The 18,608-nt window shown below is 38.5% G+C and overlaps 1 protein-coding gene across 2 annotated transcripts; it reads right to left on the reverse strand.

Annotated features, from left to right (window-relative positions):
* Positions 1–495: 495 nt before the first annotated feature.
* Positions 496–14,192, reverse strand: LOC139718403 (dimethylaniline monooxygenase [N-oxide-forming] 2-like). 2 transcript variants are annotated; one of them, XM_071629876.1, is made up of 8 exons: positions 14,039–14,192; positions 7,339–7,482; positions 6,398–6,856; positions 5,310–5,365; positions 3,654–3,886; positions 2,912–3,072; positions 2,141–2,385; positions 496–1,631 (listed from the first exon to the last, which is right to left on the reverse strand). In XM_071629876.1, exons 2-8 carry the CDS (start codon positions 7,451–7,453, stop codon positions 1,314–1,316), a joined length of 1,587 nt encoding a protein of 528 aa, XP_071485977.1. In that variant the 5' UTR covers positions 7,454–7,482; positions 14,039–14,192; the 3' UTR covers positions 496–1,313. The 2 variants fall into 2 exon arrangements, with proteins under 2 accessions (XP_071485977.1, XP_071485978.1); XM_071629877.1 differs by lacking the exon at positions 14,039–14,192 and adding an exon at positions 7,744–7,774.
* Between the last annotated feature and the right edge of the window lie 4,416 nt (positions 14,193–18,608).

Consider the following 18,608-nt stretch of genomic DNA (forward strand, 5'->3'; position numbering starts at 1 on the left):
GTTGGAGAACAATTTGAAGAAAATGTCTGATTGGCGTACACATTTCTCAGACTAAGAAACAGATATACGAATTATTGCACACATATCCTTCTTTTTCAAAACCTTTACTAAAATGCAAATGTATGCATTATTTCATAAGTATTGTGGCTTCCCACTTCAACTTGTTTACGGAGGTTTGGTTGAAACCCTGTCAATAACACAGAATTATACATCATATGTATCTACAGTCTGTTGTTTTATATCCTCCGTGTTTTACTAATGTCATGTTTCTCACATGAAGAATTTGTTGCGTCAACAGACAGTGATACGGAAAATTGTGACAATGATTTAATTGTAGACCGACATGCAACTTACAGGGAGTTACGTCAGCTCCCATAGTGGGTTGTTGTTTTCGTTTGCCTTATTTTTCATTTTACACTATGTTCACTCAATGGGAAGATATATCCCCATCTGCTGCCGAGAATATGGGGAAGAGGGTGGGGAGGGGGGGGGGGGGGGGGGAGAACTCGAATTATCGCCCAAACCCCAAATTAAAAGAGGGTTAAAACATCAAGTAAACAGAGAGTATGCGCGATGTGAATAAAATATGAAATTCCGTTTGGCTATCACTAACGTGCTCTGAGAATGAACGATGTTGCGACTGACTCGCAGCTAGCAAGGCTATAGGTGACAGTGCATTCACAACGTGTGCGTTCTCTAACTACCTGCCAGAGCCATTTGGTATATGGAAAAGTAAGTATTGGATATAAAGTCAGTCGGGGCTGAGGATAGATCATAAGGACTGGTATAGAAACTACCCGATCTGACATCTCTCCCCAAACCTTAACACGAGTACAGACAAACGTCATGGCAAAAAGTGGCGTCAGCCTAGACACCTTATAACCTGCCTTTGCGTATAATCATTTCCTGTATAACAATCATTCTTTGAATTATATTCATAGTAACATGTGTTTTCCCAAGTTTCACGTGGAAATAATGAAGATTAACGGGACTTCACTGTATTGGATGGTGATGTCATGATTTCTGACACTGCAATGCAACGAAGGATACCCTTCGATTGCATGGAGGACATAAAGAAACTTAAATTTTACCAATTGTGACCATCACTTTTCAACGGTGATCACTGAGAGTAATTCATGAAAGTATGTCTCTATTCTATTGTCGTTCTTATTCCATTATTTGTGTCTTCAAAATACAGGATAGAATCTTATTGCACTCAATTCCATTGTCAATATTGCTATTACTCGATCTTACTATTTCATTTTACACGGACGCTGGCCTACTGTAGGCTAAGACGCATCAGCCCATTTGCCTTATACCACAGATAAGCACAGACCAGCGACTAGAGCGACAAAGAGCATCAGCTTCAGAGCCAGGGGGTACCCCTCGGGACCGTTTCCCACCGGAGTCTCGCGGAACTTGGTTCCAGATACTGTGTTCTGCCACACGTTCATGATGGCGTCACGGGCGCCGCTCCAGGTGTGAGGACCCACCAATCGGTAGCTGGGCGGCACGGCCGGCCCGAAGAAGCATTTCAGCGCCAGCATGGGATCCTTGAGGAAGAGTTGTTTGAAGTTGGGCTTGGCGCCGATCTTACTGGCAATGCAATCCTGGTAAGGTATCGGTGGGATCTGGGAAAAATTGGAAGATACAGGGTAAAAACAGGGGGAAACCAAGATACGTCATGCATACATACACGTAGCTACAGCAAAGCAAACATGCGGGATAATAATAATGCTCACGAGTATAATTTGCCCCCTTTCCCTGTCTTCTTCAGTCTTTTCCTGTTGTTCCTTCCACGGTTTATTATTTTTGTGGGTTTTTTTACGTTACAAGAGAACTGCCTTGTGTTTATTTGTGTGTGCATTTATTTTTGTCTTCTTGTCTTTTCTAAGGCAATTTGCGTCGTCTTGTTAGTTCAATAATTAGTTATTAGTTGTTGTTTATGAGGAGACTGCAAGCTGCGAGCATTGCTTTTCAGCAGTCACCTCCATTTCGAATCAACTTTGATTCGGTATTTGTCTTAAAAGTCATGACATCTTTTGTATTTCAATTCACAGCATTTTACGTTATTACAATGCTGTATTGATTTTGTGTAATTTGTGTGTTACATTGTCAGGATAGCGCTCTCATAACTTACGAAGATGATGTGCTTGCCGTATCGTTCGTAGAGAAATTTCCTCTTCATAGCGATGTCTGTGGCCATGGCCTGCTGGCTCGGCAGGGGAACCTTGCCTTTAAAGACCTGAGTAGCCCAGCGAGCCTGCAGCTCGAAGACTGGCGCGTGGGCGCCGATCGTCATGACGAAACCTATGCAGGCAAAGGTCGGGTGTTTGATCTTTGACGGGAACACGTACATGTAGAGGTCCAACTCCTCCACCTTATCTATATGGCGGGAACGGACAGGAGAGAGATGTGAAGGGTTAACAAGGCACGTACATTATCCGGCAGTAACGTATCTACTATGACTATTGTGATGGTTAAAGAGCAATATTAAGTATCATTGTTTGTGTTCAAGCTAGTGAAAAGACCTTACTAATTTGTAGTACTCGTAAAGGTATACTGTATAGTACATGTAACAGCATAGTAGGAAACGATGCAGTAAAAATAAAAAAGTCAATTTTTATGGATACATGGTACTAACAGCCTAGCATATGTCATCAATAGATGCAGTATAACTACGACAACTTCTAGTCTAACTTTAAAACATGTAGGCCCTACCATTTGAAGCCATATGCAAAGAAGTTAACATGAATCCGGGGATAACATAGTAACGGAAGATAGCAAATCGCAGTTAAATCTCTGTAGACGGTAAGAAAAAAAGAAGAGAAAACAACAACAAAGCAAGACCCACAAAAGTTGAAAGTGTTGTCGAAAGTTTACTTGATAGCAAAGTAAACGAACAACGTACCTGCAATGAGGTGTGTTCCGACGAAAGGCACTTTGATGTTGTAGCCGGTAGCGTAGATGACAACGTCCAGGTCGTCGATTTTCGTCCCGTCTGTGAAGACCACCCCCCTTTTAGTGAAGTGTTTGATGCCGGGTTTAGCTGACACTGCGCCGCAAAAGATTCTAAATAGTGTAAGAACAAACGGGGATAGTCGAAAATAAGATCATGGCGTTTCATGTGCAACGTAACAGTAGTTAAATGACGTAATAACCATGGGTGTCATCGAACAATTTTTGATGCAGGTTTGTATTAGGTTTCAAGCAAGATAGGCTAAACAACGAAACCAAAGAAGAGGCAATGATACTGGTTTCTCATTTTACTTTTATTTCTTCAGCTGAACATAACAGCAAATACATTGCTCTTCTAAACGTTATCTGGCCTCTAACGCAAATAGAACGGCGAGCAAAGCTTGGAGTGAGGAGCATAATCAGACGTTTCTTGCACTTGAAAACTACTGGGTTTTTTAGTGCTTATTTTTGTTGTTTCATGAAGGATCTAGTTCAGTGACATTAATCCCATGTTAACACGAAGTCTGTAGATCGAAATACTAATGAACTCACTCATTACCGACAATGGAGTCAGTCCCTTCAATCTCCATTAGCATACATCAAAGTCTGAACATTACTTTAAATGTAGTGAGGATGCTCTCTAAAACAAGGATAACACCAATACACATACACACGGAACAAAGAGCCAGTTTTACCTGTTAGCAATGTCGTCGTTAACCATAACCTCTGAGCAGAATAGCTTCCGGGTCGACTTCAGTCCGAGGTTGTCCGAGTTGAGCCGTGTTGCCAGATCCTTTTCGACTATGCTGCGCCGGTACCACTCCGGGAGGAGAAAGTTGAAGCGGCGATTGAGGAAAAGATCTCGAGGCCATCCCAGCGGACCTGTACGCGTTATCACCCATGTTCCGTTCCTCATGCTTATATAGGTCTGTATGATGTAATTGAAATCAGTAATAACGATACTATGAACAATAAAACTACTACTACTACTACTACTGCCGCTGCTGTTGCTGGTGCTGCTGCTGCTGCTGCTACTGCTACTGCTACTGCTACTACTGCTTCTGCTGCTGCTGCTACTAGTACTACTACCATACCGCCACATTGTAGTTAATGTATTTTACTACTCCCATTACTACTTCTACTTATACTACTACTATTACTACTTTTCTGTAGACCCTATCACTATCACTTTTGACGATGATTACTAGCATCATCATTTTGTTATCATTCCAATATTGATAACAATACTTGCAAAGGAATAAATGCGCTTGCAAAACTCAGTAACCTTACATCTATAAAACGATAACGAAAAGTGGTATGGTTTCGGTTGTAAATGAGTAATGATTCAATTGTCTCAATTCTGCAGGGATGGAGACAAATGTCAACACTATATATGGTGATCTTTGTCTGGGCAATGAAATGAGACATTCTTCTAAATAATTTCCCTTTCTTTTATCAACCGCTGATGAAGTATATGAGATTACAAACAACCAGAATGGAAACCAACAACACAACTTAAATCATACCTACATATTAGATAGAATACAAACAATGCATGTGCGATAAAGCTTGGAACAGAAAATCGCATTCAGATTAGCTGTTCACACTGATCATGCTGATATCACCGTTAAGCACAGAGACAAAACATTAACATCAAAATTTTCAAATGATGAAATTAAATTTGTGAGTGATAAAGGTTCAGGAATCGAACTTTTTCTTGTTACCAGCAAAAAGTTTTCATTACCGTCAGTTTCAATGACATGTACTCTCCTTTATGGACTAACGTTTTATATCCTGATATCAATTTTCATATAATCTGTGATAAAACTGTATTAAAAACGAGAAAAAACATATAAATTTTGAGCTTTTTATCAAATGGCAACGAACTCAATAAAGAAAATTCCCTTTTGTACAATGCTGAAGCCTAGGCTCCGTCACGTGACGTTTGCCTATTGAAAATCTATCTGTAGCAAAATCCAAAACGAATTTTATCGCACGAAAGAGCCAAATTCAGGTCAATTTTTATTTCTGTCTTTTTAAAACAACTAGCGAAACTCGTAGAAAGTAGAAAGGAGTCTCCATAATAAAATCACGTAAAATGTTACATCGCGTGCTTAAGATGCAGTTTCATCGTAGAAAACATTTCAGGACATTAAAAAAAAAAGACACTTGTGAAGATTCATGTTTCTGCTGGAACCTTCCAGCTTAGCAACGTTTGCTCGGAGCTGAATGGAAATCGCTCTAACAAACTTTTCCTTATTAAGACCGGATTGATGTGCAAACCTTTGTCCTCCCACCAACTAGACTTTCGTAACATTACAGGCACATGATGAAGTGTGCAGATATCTTACTTTCTTCGATTTTCGACTTGTATCCACAGCTACATCACCAGCTGAATGAGAACCACCTATTTAGCAGACACACACACACACACACAAAGTAAATGAAAATGAAATGAGCGAGGCATTTTCATTTAGTACTTCTTCATCAAAATTCATTTTCATCATAAATGTAAAGAACTTGTTTTATAGAGAGCTATCTTAATCTAAGCAAATGTAATGACAGTATGAGATCTGTGATGTTTTCCTCGAATTCAGATAAAAAAATTACAATATAGTAATGACAAAAATAACTCTCCATCATAGTATATTAAACATGGAATTAGACACATACTACTCTCTAACTTCACCTTCTTCCTGAACCTAATTCTACTTAAAGGGGATGGCTAGTAACCGATCAGTGGGAATCAGTGGGAATGCTGAGGGATGATTGTTCCAATCCTTGTGGGATTTATTTAAGAGTACATTATATATCTACTGTTGTGTGAAAAGTATTTGCTTCAGAACGGTCTCATATTCAAGTAATGTGCAGATTAATGCCCCGTCACTGACCAGGGACGCTTACCTGGAAACATTAAACTGCACATTACTTGAATATGAGCCCATTCTGAAGCAAATATTTTTCACACAAGAATAGATATATAGTGTACCCTTAAATGAATCCCACAAGGATTGGAACAATCATCCTTCAGCATTCCCACTGATTCCCACTGATCAGTTACTAGCCATCCCCTTTAATCAACTCCTTTCTAGGGAGGGGTGGGGTGGGGATGGGAAACTCTTAACAATCAATGTTATGCTGCGGAATGTGTGCTCGTATTATAAAAAAAAAAATAGATGCAGGTATTATACATCTCCGAACGATCAAGTGTCATGGTGGAGCAATCAATATGTCCTGAAAGCCACTGACTATCTATGGCCTTGTTTTTTTGGTCTTTTTTGGGGGGTCTTTTCTTTTCAAGAACTTTCGGCTAACTGTCAGTTTCTTCCTTGTCATGCTTGTTGCTTGTAAGGAAATACAGACAACAATTATGTGTGGAGAAGTCAGTAAGACGTAATAAATAATGGATTTTTAAAAAATGAGGAAGAAATCAACTAACCAACAACGAGCACCGTTTTCCCCTCAAATCCCTCTGACTTCCTGTAGTCATTGCTGTGGAGGATGTCCCCCTCGAACTCATCTTGGCCAGGGTACTTCGGGATTTTGGCCTGACTGAACATGCCCGTACAAACCATAACGGCGTCGAAGACTTCTGTGCTCTCTCCGCCCGGGCCGCGGGTGGTGACAGACCACCGTCCCGTTGTGTCGTAGTCAGCTGCCTCCTCGACATTTAGCACGGAAGTTCCGAAACGGATATATTGCAAGAGACCAAACTTCTCCGCATAGTCCTTGTAGTACTGGCCGAGCTGCTTTCCTGGGATGTACGGAGGACAATCTTTCGGGAAGGGGAAGTCACTGTAGCACATCATTTCTTTGCTGGAGTTGGTTACTAGAGCGTGATAGAGGGCGCTTTCTTCGTGTTCAGTTCTCACCTCGTCTCTGAACACCCAGACACCACCTGTGCCATGCCAAAAGAAACACACAAAGAAAAAGCCCAAACAAAATAAGGTATGATATACTGACTTCTCATTCAGAAAAAAAAAAATCTAACTATAACGCGCTACCTGGTCTACAAGTATTAACACTTAACTACACTAGCACTTTAACCGTGGAATGTCATCCTTATACCTTATACACTAAAGAACAATTTCTATGTGCCGCGTATTTTTCCACATTTTCTTCCCGAGAACATTAACAGTAAGTCAATGTCCCTACAGGTATTGCTCCAGTTGGGTTCTTATCACTGGAACTGTTCGTGTTTCCTCTATAGGTACATACCGCGAATCAAATAAACAAAGTAGCCTATATACATGGAATGCTAATGAAAAAAAAATGCATATTCACAACCACATCGATTACTGAAATAGGCCTATGTCTATTTTGTGTCCATTTGGCCAGACTGAAACTTCAGACGTCGATGATTGGACATGCGCCTCTTACCAACTTGGTCCTCTCTTTCGAAGCACACTGGTTCGAGTCCATCCTCCACGCACGATTTAATCGCGACGAGTCCACTCACACCCGCACCGATCACAGCAACACGCTTGACGGCCATCTTGTCAATTCCTCTTCAGTCTATGCAACCTGTACAACAAAATGAGAATAAGTTATTCTGGGGAATGGTTCCTAACAATAGGTATTCTCAGTGAGCCTAGGTATAATGCTTGGCTGACCCCGTGCCTAGCTGTTTGATGCTTGCGTGCGTGCACCACTGAGCGAGAGATGTGCCAGTAGCTTCTGACTGTACCGAGGCGAAAAGCTAATCAATGTCCACAACAGCAAAACGAAATTTAACGACTACAAATCAAAAAAAAGAAAATGAATGCGAATAAAAGCCTGGTTTACTGCTTGATGAAGGATTACATAGAACGTGGGCAATTTTGGAAGTGAAAACCCCTGAGCTTATAGCAGTAGGATATACCTCCTGAGAACGAAAGTGAAAGCTTATGATATCACCTCGTCCTGCCAAAAGTGTTACTACCTGTAAATCATGTCATCACGCTCTTTGGGAAATACCCGGGAACTGAACTGAAGGAAACAATAGTGATTAACAAAGATTAAAATCAGGACGTTGATGTTTGTTCCGAAAATCAATCCATCATTTCCTTACTTGATTACTGCATAATTTCCGAAATACGTTAAAGGCACCCAACCACTGTGACACTTCGCAGCATTGCACCTTCCTTGAAAGTATGTTTAATGTCATGCAGAAGGAGGAATGGATAGAAGCGAATTGCAGAAAATCCAGAAAATTTTGAAGGGTATGATTCTGACTCAAAAACCTATACGATTTCCATCTTGACTGCTTGAATCCTCTAACTGTCTTGATAAATTTCCGATCTGTGGAAGACCCAACTCGAAATGCACAACCTCCATTTTTTTTTTCTTTTAGCTGCAACTGCCCTCTTCACCGAATAAGTCAACCTCGCCAGTTATTGATTCACAGGCGAACCCCATGCAAGCTCCCAGTTTTGTGTGTGTTCATCGGAACATCACCCTTTAACACTTAATGAGTGTGAGCAGTCGAATTCAAAGTTCATTTTAGATGATTGCTGCTCGGTCTGCTTTCTTACGAAAAAGACAAAATATGAAGAGAGTGCACATTCGCCAGAGCGACCGCAGGCGCTTAACGGAGCCTTTGGCTGTGATGGAATATAGTTGATGTTTAGCCAATGAAAATGACAATTTCTTGCCGGTGGGTCAAAAGACGTGATGACTCAACATAAGTCTATCATCCTGGCCTGATTGAATGCGATGCGTGTGTATCTCTCTCTCCGGGGAATGGACACAAAGTTGTTTTGTTTCTTCCAATCATGCTGGTCTCTGCTCGTTTCTGCTGCACAAGCGGGTACCTTCGTCTCCTCCAATTTCCGGAGCTTGCCCGGTCACACGTAAATAGTTTGTTCTCGTGTGTTCATCCCTAGTCACGTAATCCACGTATCACGTATATGTATATTAGATTTTTTGTGGTACCTTTTTTTCCTACGCAGACATATCAGGACCGCAGCCTCTCCCTCCCCCCCCCCCCCCACCCACCCCGCACACATTTTGGCTCTTGAATGAAAACGGGGGAAATTCGGGACGAAAAAAAAAATCGACACCAGAAAACACGTGACGTTAGAGTTTTGCGCCTTGATAATAAATATGTCTCATTTCCATAAAGGGGGAGGGAGTTAGCATGATCATTGATGATCCTTTGCCCTGCCAAACTCGAGCACACCCCCCCCCCCCCCTCTTTTCCGGCGAAAAAAACGTTCCACGGCACCTGAGAAAGAGAGATTAAACGATCTCCCTCACCTTATGATGAATATGGGACAGAGTGTTTACGATAAGATCATCACTTATTCCTCTTATATTAGCTAACATTATTTGAAATCTCGGAGGGAAATAGCCTATGATTCGAAAATATCAATCTTATTTTGGTATATCTGTTATATCAGTGGTAACTGTTGCGTCATAATTACAGTAGTGGCCTTTCTGCCTAGTATACTGTGGGCTCGTAAACTCATGTTCTGTTCTATATGATGTGTACGCATTAAAAATATATATAAAGAAATCTACAGAAATACATAAAATATGCAGGCTTCAGTCAGTCAAGGAGTCCATGACGCTAGAACTCAAAGGCGTGACATTTGCATATTCAATTAATGTGATACGGTTTAATGTGCAAGATGTAAGACAAGCTTGCAAGAAAGAGTTTGCAATGCAGAAACATAATGAACAGAATCTTAGTGGAATCATAGTACGCTCATGAAACACACCGCCAACTCCCTACAGTAGCCCCTACACTCCTTACAGTAGCCCCTACACTCCTTACGTAATCTGCAGAGCTGCTATCCCGGATTTATGAACAGAAACACCGTTATTAATTCTTGATAAATATTTTCATCGCATTACCGGACGCGAAGTGTATACCGTTAATGACGAGTAAAATGTGGCTGAACAAAAAATGAAAGTCAACAGTTCCACTGTCGTACATGCACATGACCGTTTGACATAATAAACATATACTAATAGAGCAGAAAAGGAAAAAAAAAAAACACGTGACATCACAAGATGTCACGTAGACAAGTCGTGATAGAATGTGCCGTTAGTACATGTTGTTTTGCGTGGTAGTTATGCGGCAAACGATGATTCTGATTTAAAGATCATGAATCCTTATGCAAGTCGACATGATGAGATCATAAATTTTTGTGCATTTGTTAATTTTGAAATAAGCATTACCTCAGCACATCTGATGTAACTACTAGGAACCAAAAGTGTAGGTTTCATTCTAGAAAGGGTATAATGCACTTGTTTTCAATTATTCATTGCTCTGCTATTTTTGTTAATGTGATGTTTGTGCCTGTATATTTCGCTGTAAGCAATTAAACTGTCTTTAGTCATCTCTTAGACATTCAAATTTAATGGGATGAGATGATTTTACATGAGTGTATACTATTTGATAACAATGCCTCAAATTTGCAAAGGTGAAAAGTTAGTTAGAGTTAGTTCTGTATCACTTCATGTTATTATAGCTCGTATAAACTTATCGTGTCTGTTATGGCACGATATTCATTTGACACATGTTTTTGGATCTTTAATTCCGATGTACGGATGTGATTTCAGCAGTAAAAAGTCCAGTGGATATATCCTCTGTCAGGAGGACGTTAGTTCGAGTTCAGTTGCCCTAGTATGTATGCCCATGACTTCTATCATGGCTATCAATAAAACACTAAATAATCAGTGTTTATTTACGTCAATGTATTTAGGGCAATTTGTCAATCCGTTGCGATATATTATGTATGTTTAGATTTACAATCAGAAAAAAAAATCCTGAGGGAAAAACTCAAGGGGAAACCAGACAGACATTTGTCAAGGAAACAGTATAATTAAAAGTATTTTAATGTATTTTTTAACACCGAGATGTTCTATGCAATACCATGGATTATATTTGATCAATTTTGTTTTTCTTATGCATTTTGAAATTTTGCAAAAAGAGCCTAGAGCTCTTAATCAGGTTAGAGCAATTATGATAAAGAGTGTGTTTCATTATTGTAAAGCCAATTTTTTTTTCACATATTTCCTGAACAAGCTACCATTGTTTTTTAAGGTCGTGCAGTAAAATTGTATCCATTTGAATAACCCATAAATCCTTTTGGCGCATTAATTCTTAAGGCATCATGGATCTTATTTATGGAATGCTCACCTTAATCATCCGAAACAATTCACATTTTTGTAAACATTTTAAAAGAAAATTAAATCCATTGATGATAGAAAAATATTGTCCTTGAAAGAATATGAATAAGTGTATTCTTAAAGAAATATATGTCGAATATAGTGTAATATTGACAATTATAACAAATTTGTATAGTTGTGTTATCTATATTTACTCTATATCTTTTTTTTTAAATCAAAGTGAAATAAAGTCTGGTCATGAGTAATACCCCCTGCACTTGCACCTTTCACCCCCCCCCCCCCCCTCCTACCCCTCCTTTTTTTTTTTCTAGTTGCGAGTATAATCCTTGAGAATACTATTTTGGTATAGTTCTGTCAGGAAAGGACTGCCCTCTCGTTCAACATTATATTACACATCATGTTTAGTTTGACGACCCCTGCAATGCCGAACATGTCATGAAAGTGAAAATGCAATAATTAACTGTATTTTGTTCCTGAATGATTCATTGAACTTGTTTAAACACTTAATTTTCAATAGAAAATGTCATTTGATCAAGGTGTGTTATTGTATCTTCGTTTGTACATCGTATTCTTGAAAAAAAAAAGTTGCGGAGATAAAGAAAAAAAAGTGAGAAAATACCTTGATGTATTCTATTGTGAAACGGTAATCTGCCAAAATTTGTCTCTTGGCAGGGATATGGCATAAGATACATACAAATCAGTGCAAGCATTCCCCACAGCTCTTTTTTATTGACGAAGCAAAGTCGTTTACCCTTTATTGTCCGAAGATTTTGATATTCATAAATTACAAGAATTATCCTTCAGTGAACTGGTTCAGTTCACTTGATTTCTTTGGAAGTCCACCCGCTACGCTTCCTAAATTGAAACCTCGGACGGTAAGTTATCTCTTCCTGTACAAGATGATTTTAGACAGTGTCAGAAGAGCCTAAATTGTAGTCACGTGGTGATAAACTCTTTTCGAATTATCATTATTTCACACAAAAAAACTGCTGGGGTTTAGGTAATTATCATTATTTCACAAAAAAACTGCTGGGGTTTAGGAGACTAAGAGCTCTCAAAGAACCAAGCGAGGGATTGCCTCTTTGAGATCTGACGACGGAATAACTACTCTACTGATGTTATGTCCTTGTGCCTATAATAGGTTTGAGCAAGAAAATTTGTGCAAAATAGGGGCACTAGCTATATCATGTGCCTGTCTTCTTGCTGGTACCAGTAAAATACTACGCAACGGAAGAAAGGCAGCAGTTCTCAAATTGTCGTGGAATATATCACCATCTGTCATAACTCATGCGGGCTTATATTCATCTTTACTTGGAAATGATCAAATTAACACATATTGGGATATCAATTGTTGTGTAGCTCTCACACCTCTCTCGAAATTCGCGAAGTTGCCTAATCTTGCACTTAACTGACTACCAAACTCTTGTGGATGCAATAGCAAGCAAGAAAGTTTAAAGGAATTGCGCCCCATGGAACCTAAGTAAAGACAAAATGGCTATAATCACTTTGGAAGTTAATTGCATATGATCTCCAGTGCACGTTGATTAGGCCTATATCTAATAGTGAGAGTAATGTCAGACAAGCGGGCATAAATGCTATCGCAAGTTGGTCATACAAGTGGCAGCCAGATTAAGATGCGAAAGAAGTCGAGGCTGGCACAATAAAGAGTAGCCAAAATTTGTTTTTAGCTGCACTTTCATCCGCTGAATGAGTTAACTTACAGTCGCCTATAATGACGCCCATTACTTACGATTTGGTCCTTTTTAATTTCTATCACATTTTCGGTAGTCTGGAGATGATATTCGGCCTCAGACCAATATATTCCAAACTTTCCTTCGGGTTATGAGGTAGAGAATGAAAAAACAACACACAAATAGAAATTCCCCATATTTTCCATTAACGGTATAGGAGTCTTCCTATCATTCTATATAGCATTGATAATTGTCAGCATACCCACTTATTCTAGATAGTCGTTATGACCTAGGCGTAAGAGTGTATGAGCTGCCATTTTGTATTATGATCACGAGGCCGCTAATGAGGTAATGAATGCTTGTGAACAAACAGCCAGGGGACTGTAAGTCCATGTACAATGACTAAGCAATGATGATAAAGTCACTTGCCTATCAGGGCACACCTGTAGCTGCCAAGGGATTCGAACCAGAGATGTGATATTCTGTGCTAGCTCTTATCCACTGGACTACAGCAGCTGGTATATTGTGCCCTCTGACCATCGGTAATATGCAGCGAAAAAATAAGGGACTGACATGAAAGGCAGACCTATCATTCTGATTGTTCCCTTACCGATCGGTTCACATGATGACAAATACATTTTGCTGTTTACTATACCACCACTACTTAACTGGTATCTCTGATCTCTTTGGGCTGCTCCAGTTTAAGGTCTACACAGCGAATCATTGTTCTCCATACATGATTAAACCGTAGTCACGGTAATGACTGCTCATTTCTATGGTAATTTGCTTTACTTCCTTCTCAGACCTGAACATAGATATAATAAACTCATCTCTATGAATTCAGCATAGTGATGAACTTTGGGTCAATTTGTTCCACTTTTTAAAGTCCTCCGACCCAAAGCACTTGCTTGCGTGAAGAGGAACAGCCTGTTAAAACTTTTAATGACCTGTGTTGCTCTCCTATACTGTGCTTTACAATTCATGTGTACGGACAGCAAGACATAGCGGTGATAAGAAGTTCATTATTAGCATACAAGTAATTTCTGAACATTTTCGACATTTATGGACGACTGCATTTTATCTTTCCAAATCAGTTTTCATAATACGCTTTCCCGTGCATTAAAAATATGCCATAATTGTATGTGTGCGATACTGATCAACCCTCATTACATGCATGAAATAAGATCTCGTTCGGAAGTAGGTCTATGGGAGATATCAACTCACCACGCTTTGGGATCAGACTATACTGATATTGCAATTCTTCTACCTACCTCACTTTTTCCCTTGACTTGACAACTGAGATGCTGTTGTGCAGTCTGCCCTGGGTAACACTGGCAAGTGAAATTGACGAAACTAATACAGAAGTAGTAGTACAACGGGGCGAGGCCAAATCCTGCTTGCTTGTGATCGAAAACGGAAATCTAAACTTGGCCGTTACCGCAGAGGCAAACTCATTTGCTTGCTTGCCGTGTACTGGAGCACATTATTCTCAGATATCGCTGTACCGTATGCTGTTGCCCTGAAGAAATTCTATCAGCAATAAGTCACTGTAGCAGGCAGTGATGGCCATATACCAGTGTCGTAAGCCCTGCGAGGTTGCACATACACCTACCATCATATTTGCGAGGAATTCTGAAAGGATTTGTTCAAAATGCTGGCATGCCAGTGCTCACATCGATGCATTGCTATCACGTTAAGTTGTCCACATACCGTTCTATTTTTTAAGCGAATGTTAAGAAGGTGCTGTCACAGCAATCGCATTTCTTAAAAACAGGAAATTCCATCACATTTTATTTGGTCCCATAGCAGTTTCATTACTTTTCCTATTTGCTTTCATGGTCATCTTTGTCACAATCAGTCAGCGATACGTGTCATCAATGGACCAAAAACGACTACACAATAAAACAGTGTTTTTTTTTGTTTTTTTTTTTTGCACAATATATTGGTAACTACACAGGCAAAATGGGACCTGGTGTACATTTTAGTAATTATTAAGACATTTGTCAGTTTTAAACAAAATGGCTGTTGGCGATGGTATTTCAAACAAAATGTCCATCTGCCATATATCATCTTTGAGAGTGTTAAGGGAGCTATTTGTCTTCGTGCAGTGCAAATTAACAGCTTAGCAAAAAATTAATTCTCCATGTGAAGCTATACTATGACCAAAAGTGCAGAAACAGAACCAGTCATTACTTTATATGGTTACAAAAAAGCCATCGCTTCTAAGCTCAAAGTTGCTGCCTGCAAAAGAAAACAAAAACTTACACCACTTTTAGATAAACGTTACTATAGGAAATGGATTTTTTAAAAATGCTAAGGACCAGAAAGCAATATGATGGTTCTCATAGTCACAATGCAGTCCACGTGAAGAAACGGATCAACACTGTAAGTATTATATCATTCATCAAAATAGCTCCGTGTTGAAGAATCAATTATCTTTTGAGTTATATTTATCAAATAAACTTACAAAACAAAGGACACCTGTCCATCAAGGAAAAAAAATCGTCTATGATTTTCTTATTTCGTTCAAAATCCAATCTCTTCATGTTGTTGGAGTAGAGATAGATTATAACAAAAACAAAATTATCACTACAAAAAAAGTTCAAACTTAAAACTAAGTTGTAGCAAAACATGTTAGACATAATGTGGTTACATTTTAAATTTATTTTCTCCTTTCTACAACTTTCGTCTTCACATTTCTTCCAACCTATCAATGTCTTTATTGTATATATATTGTCTGAATAATCCATTCCATAGCAATACTCTACTTATACTGTAGCTGTATTTCTCACTGTTACTTTTGGATACCCCCCCCCCCCCCCCGCCCAGAAACAACAACCCTAGATGGCAGTTATGCATTGCACGCTGTTGAAAACGAAGTAGTTTCAGATTCTATATAGTGTTGGGTACTCACACTCGGCCAGTATGATTGTGGATATTGCGGTGAAAACTATAAGTAAATCGTATGTGCTATAATATCCTCTGTAGGAACTATAAAACAATGCGTGCTCTCACGATAGAAGACAATCATTAACAAAACATTATGGTAATTTTTGCAGAACTTCACTTTCATCGAGAAGCGCGCATTCCCTTGAACTGTTGTTGAGATAGATTTACGAACATATCTAATGCCCTCATTTATATGTAAATGTAAGTTTTTTATAGCCATATCTCTATGTGTACAATGTTTTTTCATATCAACTTCACACTTATGTACATAATTTGTATAACATATACATATATATTGTCATTATTGTTATTATTAGTAGCAGTTGTATAGTATCATTACTATTATCATTATTCTTAACAGTGTTTATATAGCTCATCACGAAGTGTACAATTGTATATGTCGTTTTGCGCTCAAGAAAAGGAAAGACTATACAAGAATATACATTACAATCACAACTGTAAGTGCATTTCACGGCCATTTTCATGCCAGTCACAAAATGTAGAATGAAATTAAACAAGCAGACTTTAGCGGTTACTTGAAAATCGGATCTAAAATATTTAGATACTTGACATTGTCTATGCTGATTTCAATATGTCAGTCTCGTATCTTTTCAAGCGTGTATTTTCTTTGTGTGTGTGTATGTGTGTTTGTATGTGATTTTTATGAAGTCTATTGCATTCCAATGTTTTATCCTGTACCAGTACTCAGGGCTCCCCAGGAAAGCAGTTGAGAAACTGAAGGGACTACCCTGTTTAAGTATAAAGGTATAAAAATAATGATAAAACATAAGAGTGATTAAATACATAATATGCACGTTTGACTTCCTTAATATCTTACTCTTATACACAATGAATGAAGGGATTTAATAAAAAACACACAGATAAACACCATTTTCCTTTTTTTCACAATAAGGTCATTTTCAAATGGAATAAACTTTCATATTTCCAATGATATTGCACTCATAACAAGAAATATTTTTGAAGATGTTATTCCAATCAGCACAAATGTCTTAATTTTTTTTTTTAGCAGCCATTATCTCTAATATCTCAAATTCTTCTCTCAAATCGTTTAACACAATTATACTTCGACAACTGTATGCTTTCTATCATGCATCCTCTTATTTGATGGAAATAACGTAAACATGGTTGAAATTGAATTAAAACTAGTAATAAAAGTGGATACATCTGCTATTGCATGTGAACTCTTCACATGTCGTGTAATATTTTGTCGCAAACCTTACAATGCAAATTGGTGTTGGTGATAATGTTATCACAACCCCAAACAAAAAGGGTTACAGTTACAGTGATATCTTTATTAGATGTAATCAATCCTTCAAAATTTCCAACTCGTTCCTTCTTCCTTTACTAGAACTATTATCAGAGCCATTGATTTGGTCACTAACTTTTGACTAATTATCTCCCATGTCTTAGTCTGTTCCGAGTCTCTTCTTTTCCACCGTCATGCTAAGCTGTATATTTTCTTCGTTTTAATGACAATCACTTTTATGTACCATTTTGATTTTCTAAAAGGTCAAGAGGTCATGGAAGACCAATTTTTATCTTTTTTATAACTCTGTTCTACATTGTCGCAGTGGCACAGTGGCACAGTGGCACTTTGAATCAAATAAATGACGGTGAGAAAGAAAGGAAGTATCCTATACATACATTATTACGATCCTAAACCATTTGCCGGCAGCTGTTCATCGCGAAGTATTTATATCTTTCCATGTCGCAAACGGTGGGGTATCAAATCTGTACTTGCGTGTATATCATGCATGATATCCCTTCATATTTTCTTTACATCATTAATGACATGGTGTTTTCTTTCAGAGTTCGATTAAAGGCTATATCTAACATTGGCATGTCACAATTAACCAACACGTACAAAATGATTATACGTATTCAAGTCGTAAAACAAAACAAAACGTAATATGACATTTGTTGGTTAGTTCGTTATTCCGAAGGTCCTTTAATCCGAAATCAAGGAAGGTTTGTCTATTTCGAAGTTCCTTATCTTTTTATTCGGATTAACGAACCTTCGGACCATTACCCCATTGAATAACACGCATTTGTTGATAATTCTAAGATTTATTAATGATGGTATGTGATCTTATTAAACCTTTAAATCCAATCTCTGTGCCAGTCTATACTATACTGTAATAAAAGTAAATTGATTATGAACAAAATGACAGGCCTATCAGTTTGTTCACAGATTAAATTCTGCTGATCGGTGCAACATTAATTTTTCCTTTTGATGGTTGGTTGGGAGATACCACGGTACAATTAAGACCCAACTTGGGCGTACCTAGACGAGATCATCGACAGTGTTTGGTTTGGTAGATACTTTATTTTCTGCAAATCAATATATACATAGATTGAATAATCGTGAACATGGGAAACATACAAAGTATATTTGAAACAGAGTCGTTTGACTTGTATAAACAACGATATAAAAGGAAATTAATGATATTACAGTATGCATGTCTATGCAGCTGGGATTACAATAACAATATTATATTTAAGAAGTGATCATGCAGAGGGCCGCCATTGTAAGCATTGCTTGAAAAGATGGCCGGCCCGAGGAAAAGGTAGGTAGGTAAATTGGTAAACAATACAAATTTTGCTGCGAAGATAGCAGGGGAAAATAAAACTCTGATGTGTGATGGTGGTGAATGTGCGTGCGAGTGCTTGAGAGTGCACAGGGGCAGATAGGCTGGGATTTGGAATGATAAAATTGGTTTGCTGGTAGAGAGAATGACTTACGAATGACTTTACAGTGTAAAGACCATTGCTTCTCACTACGCAATAGTTGTAACTTCCCTCTTGTCCAGGATAGACATCTTCCAAAATAACAAGAAATTAATGAATGCAACTTTTCGACTACGCCTCTCA

This window comes from Diadema antillarum, unplaced genomic scaffold (genome assembly GCF_040938485.1).
Source record: "Diadema antillarum isolate AM-2024a unplaced genomic scaffold, OU_Dant_1.0 scf00000094, whole genome shotgun sequence".
NCBI lineage: Eukaryota > Metazoa > Echinodermata > Echinoidea > Diadematoida > Diadematidae > Diadema > Diadema antillarum.

Coding starts and splice junctions, on each gene's coding strand:
- LOC139718403 (XM_071629876.1), bottom strand. CDS start 7,453: ATGGCCGTCAAGCGTGTTGCTGTGATCGGTGCGGGTGTGAGTGGACTC. Junction 5,366..6,397: donor GAAAACGGTGCTCGTTGTTG/GTTAGTTGATTT, acceptor TCTGCTAAATAG/GTGGTTCTCATTCAGCTGGT. Junction 3,887..5,309: donor CAAGTCGAAAATCGAAGAAA/GTAAGATATCTG, acceptor TACATCATACAG/ACCTATATAAGCATGAGGAA.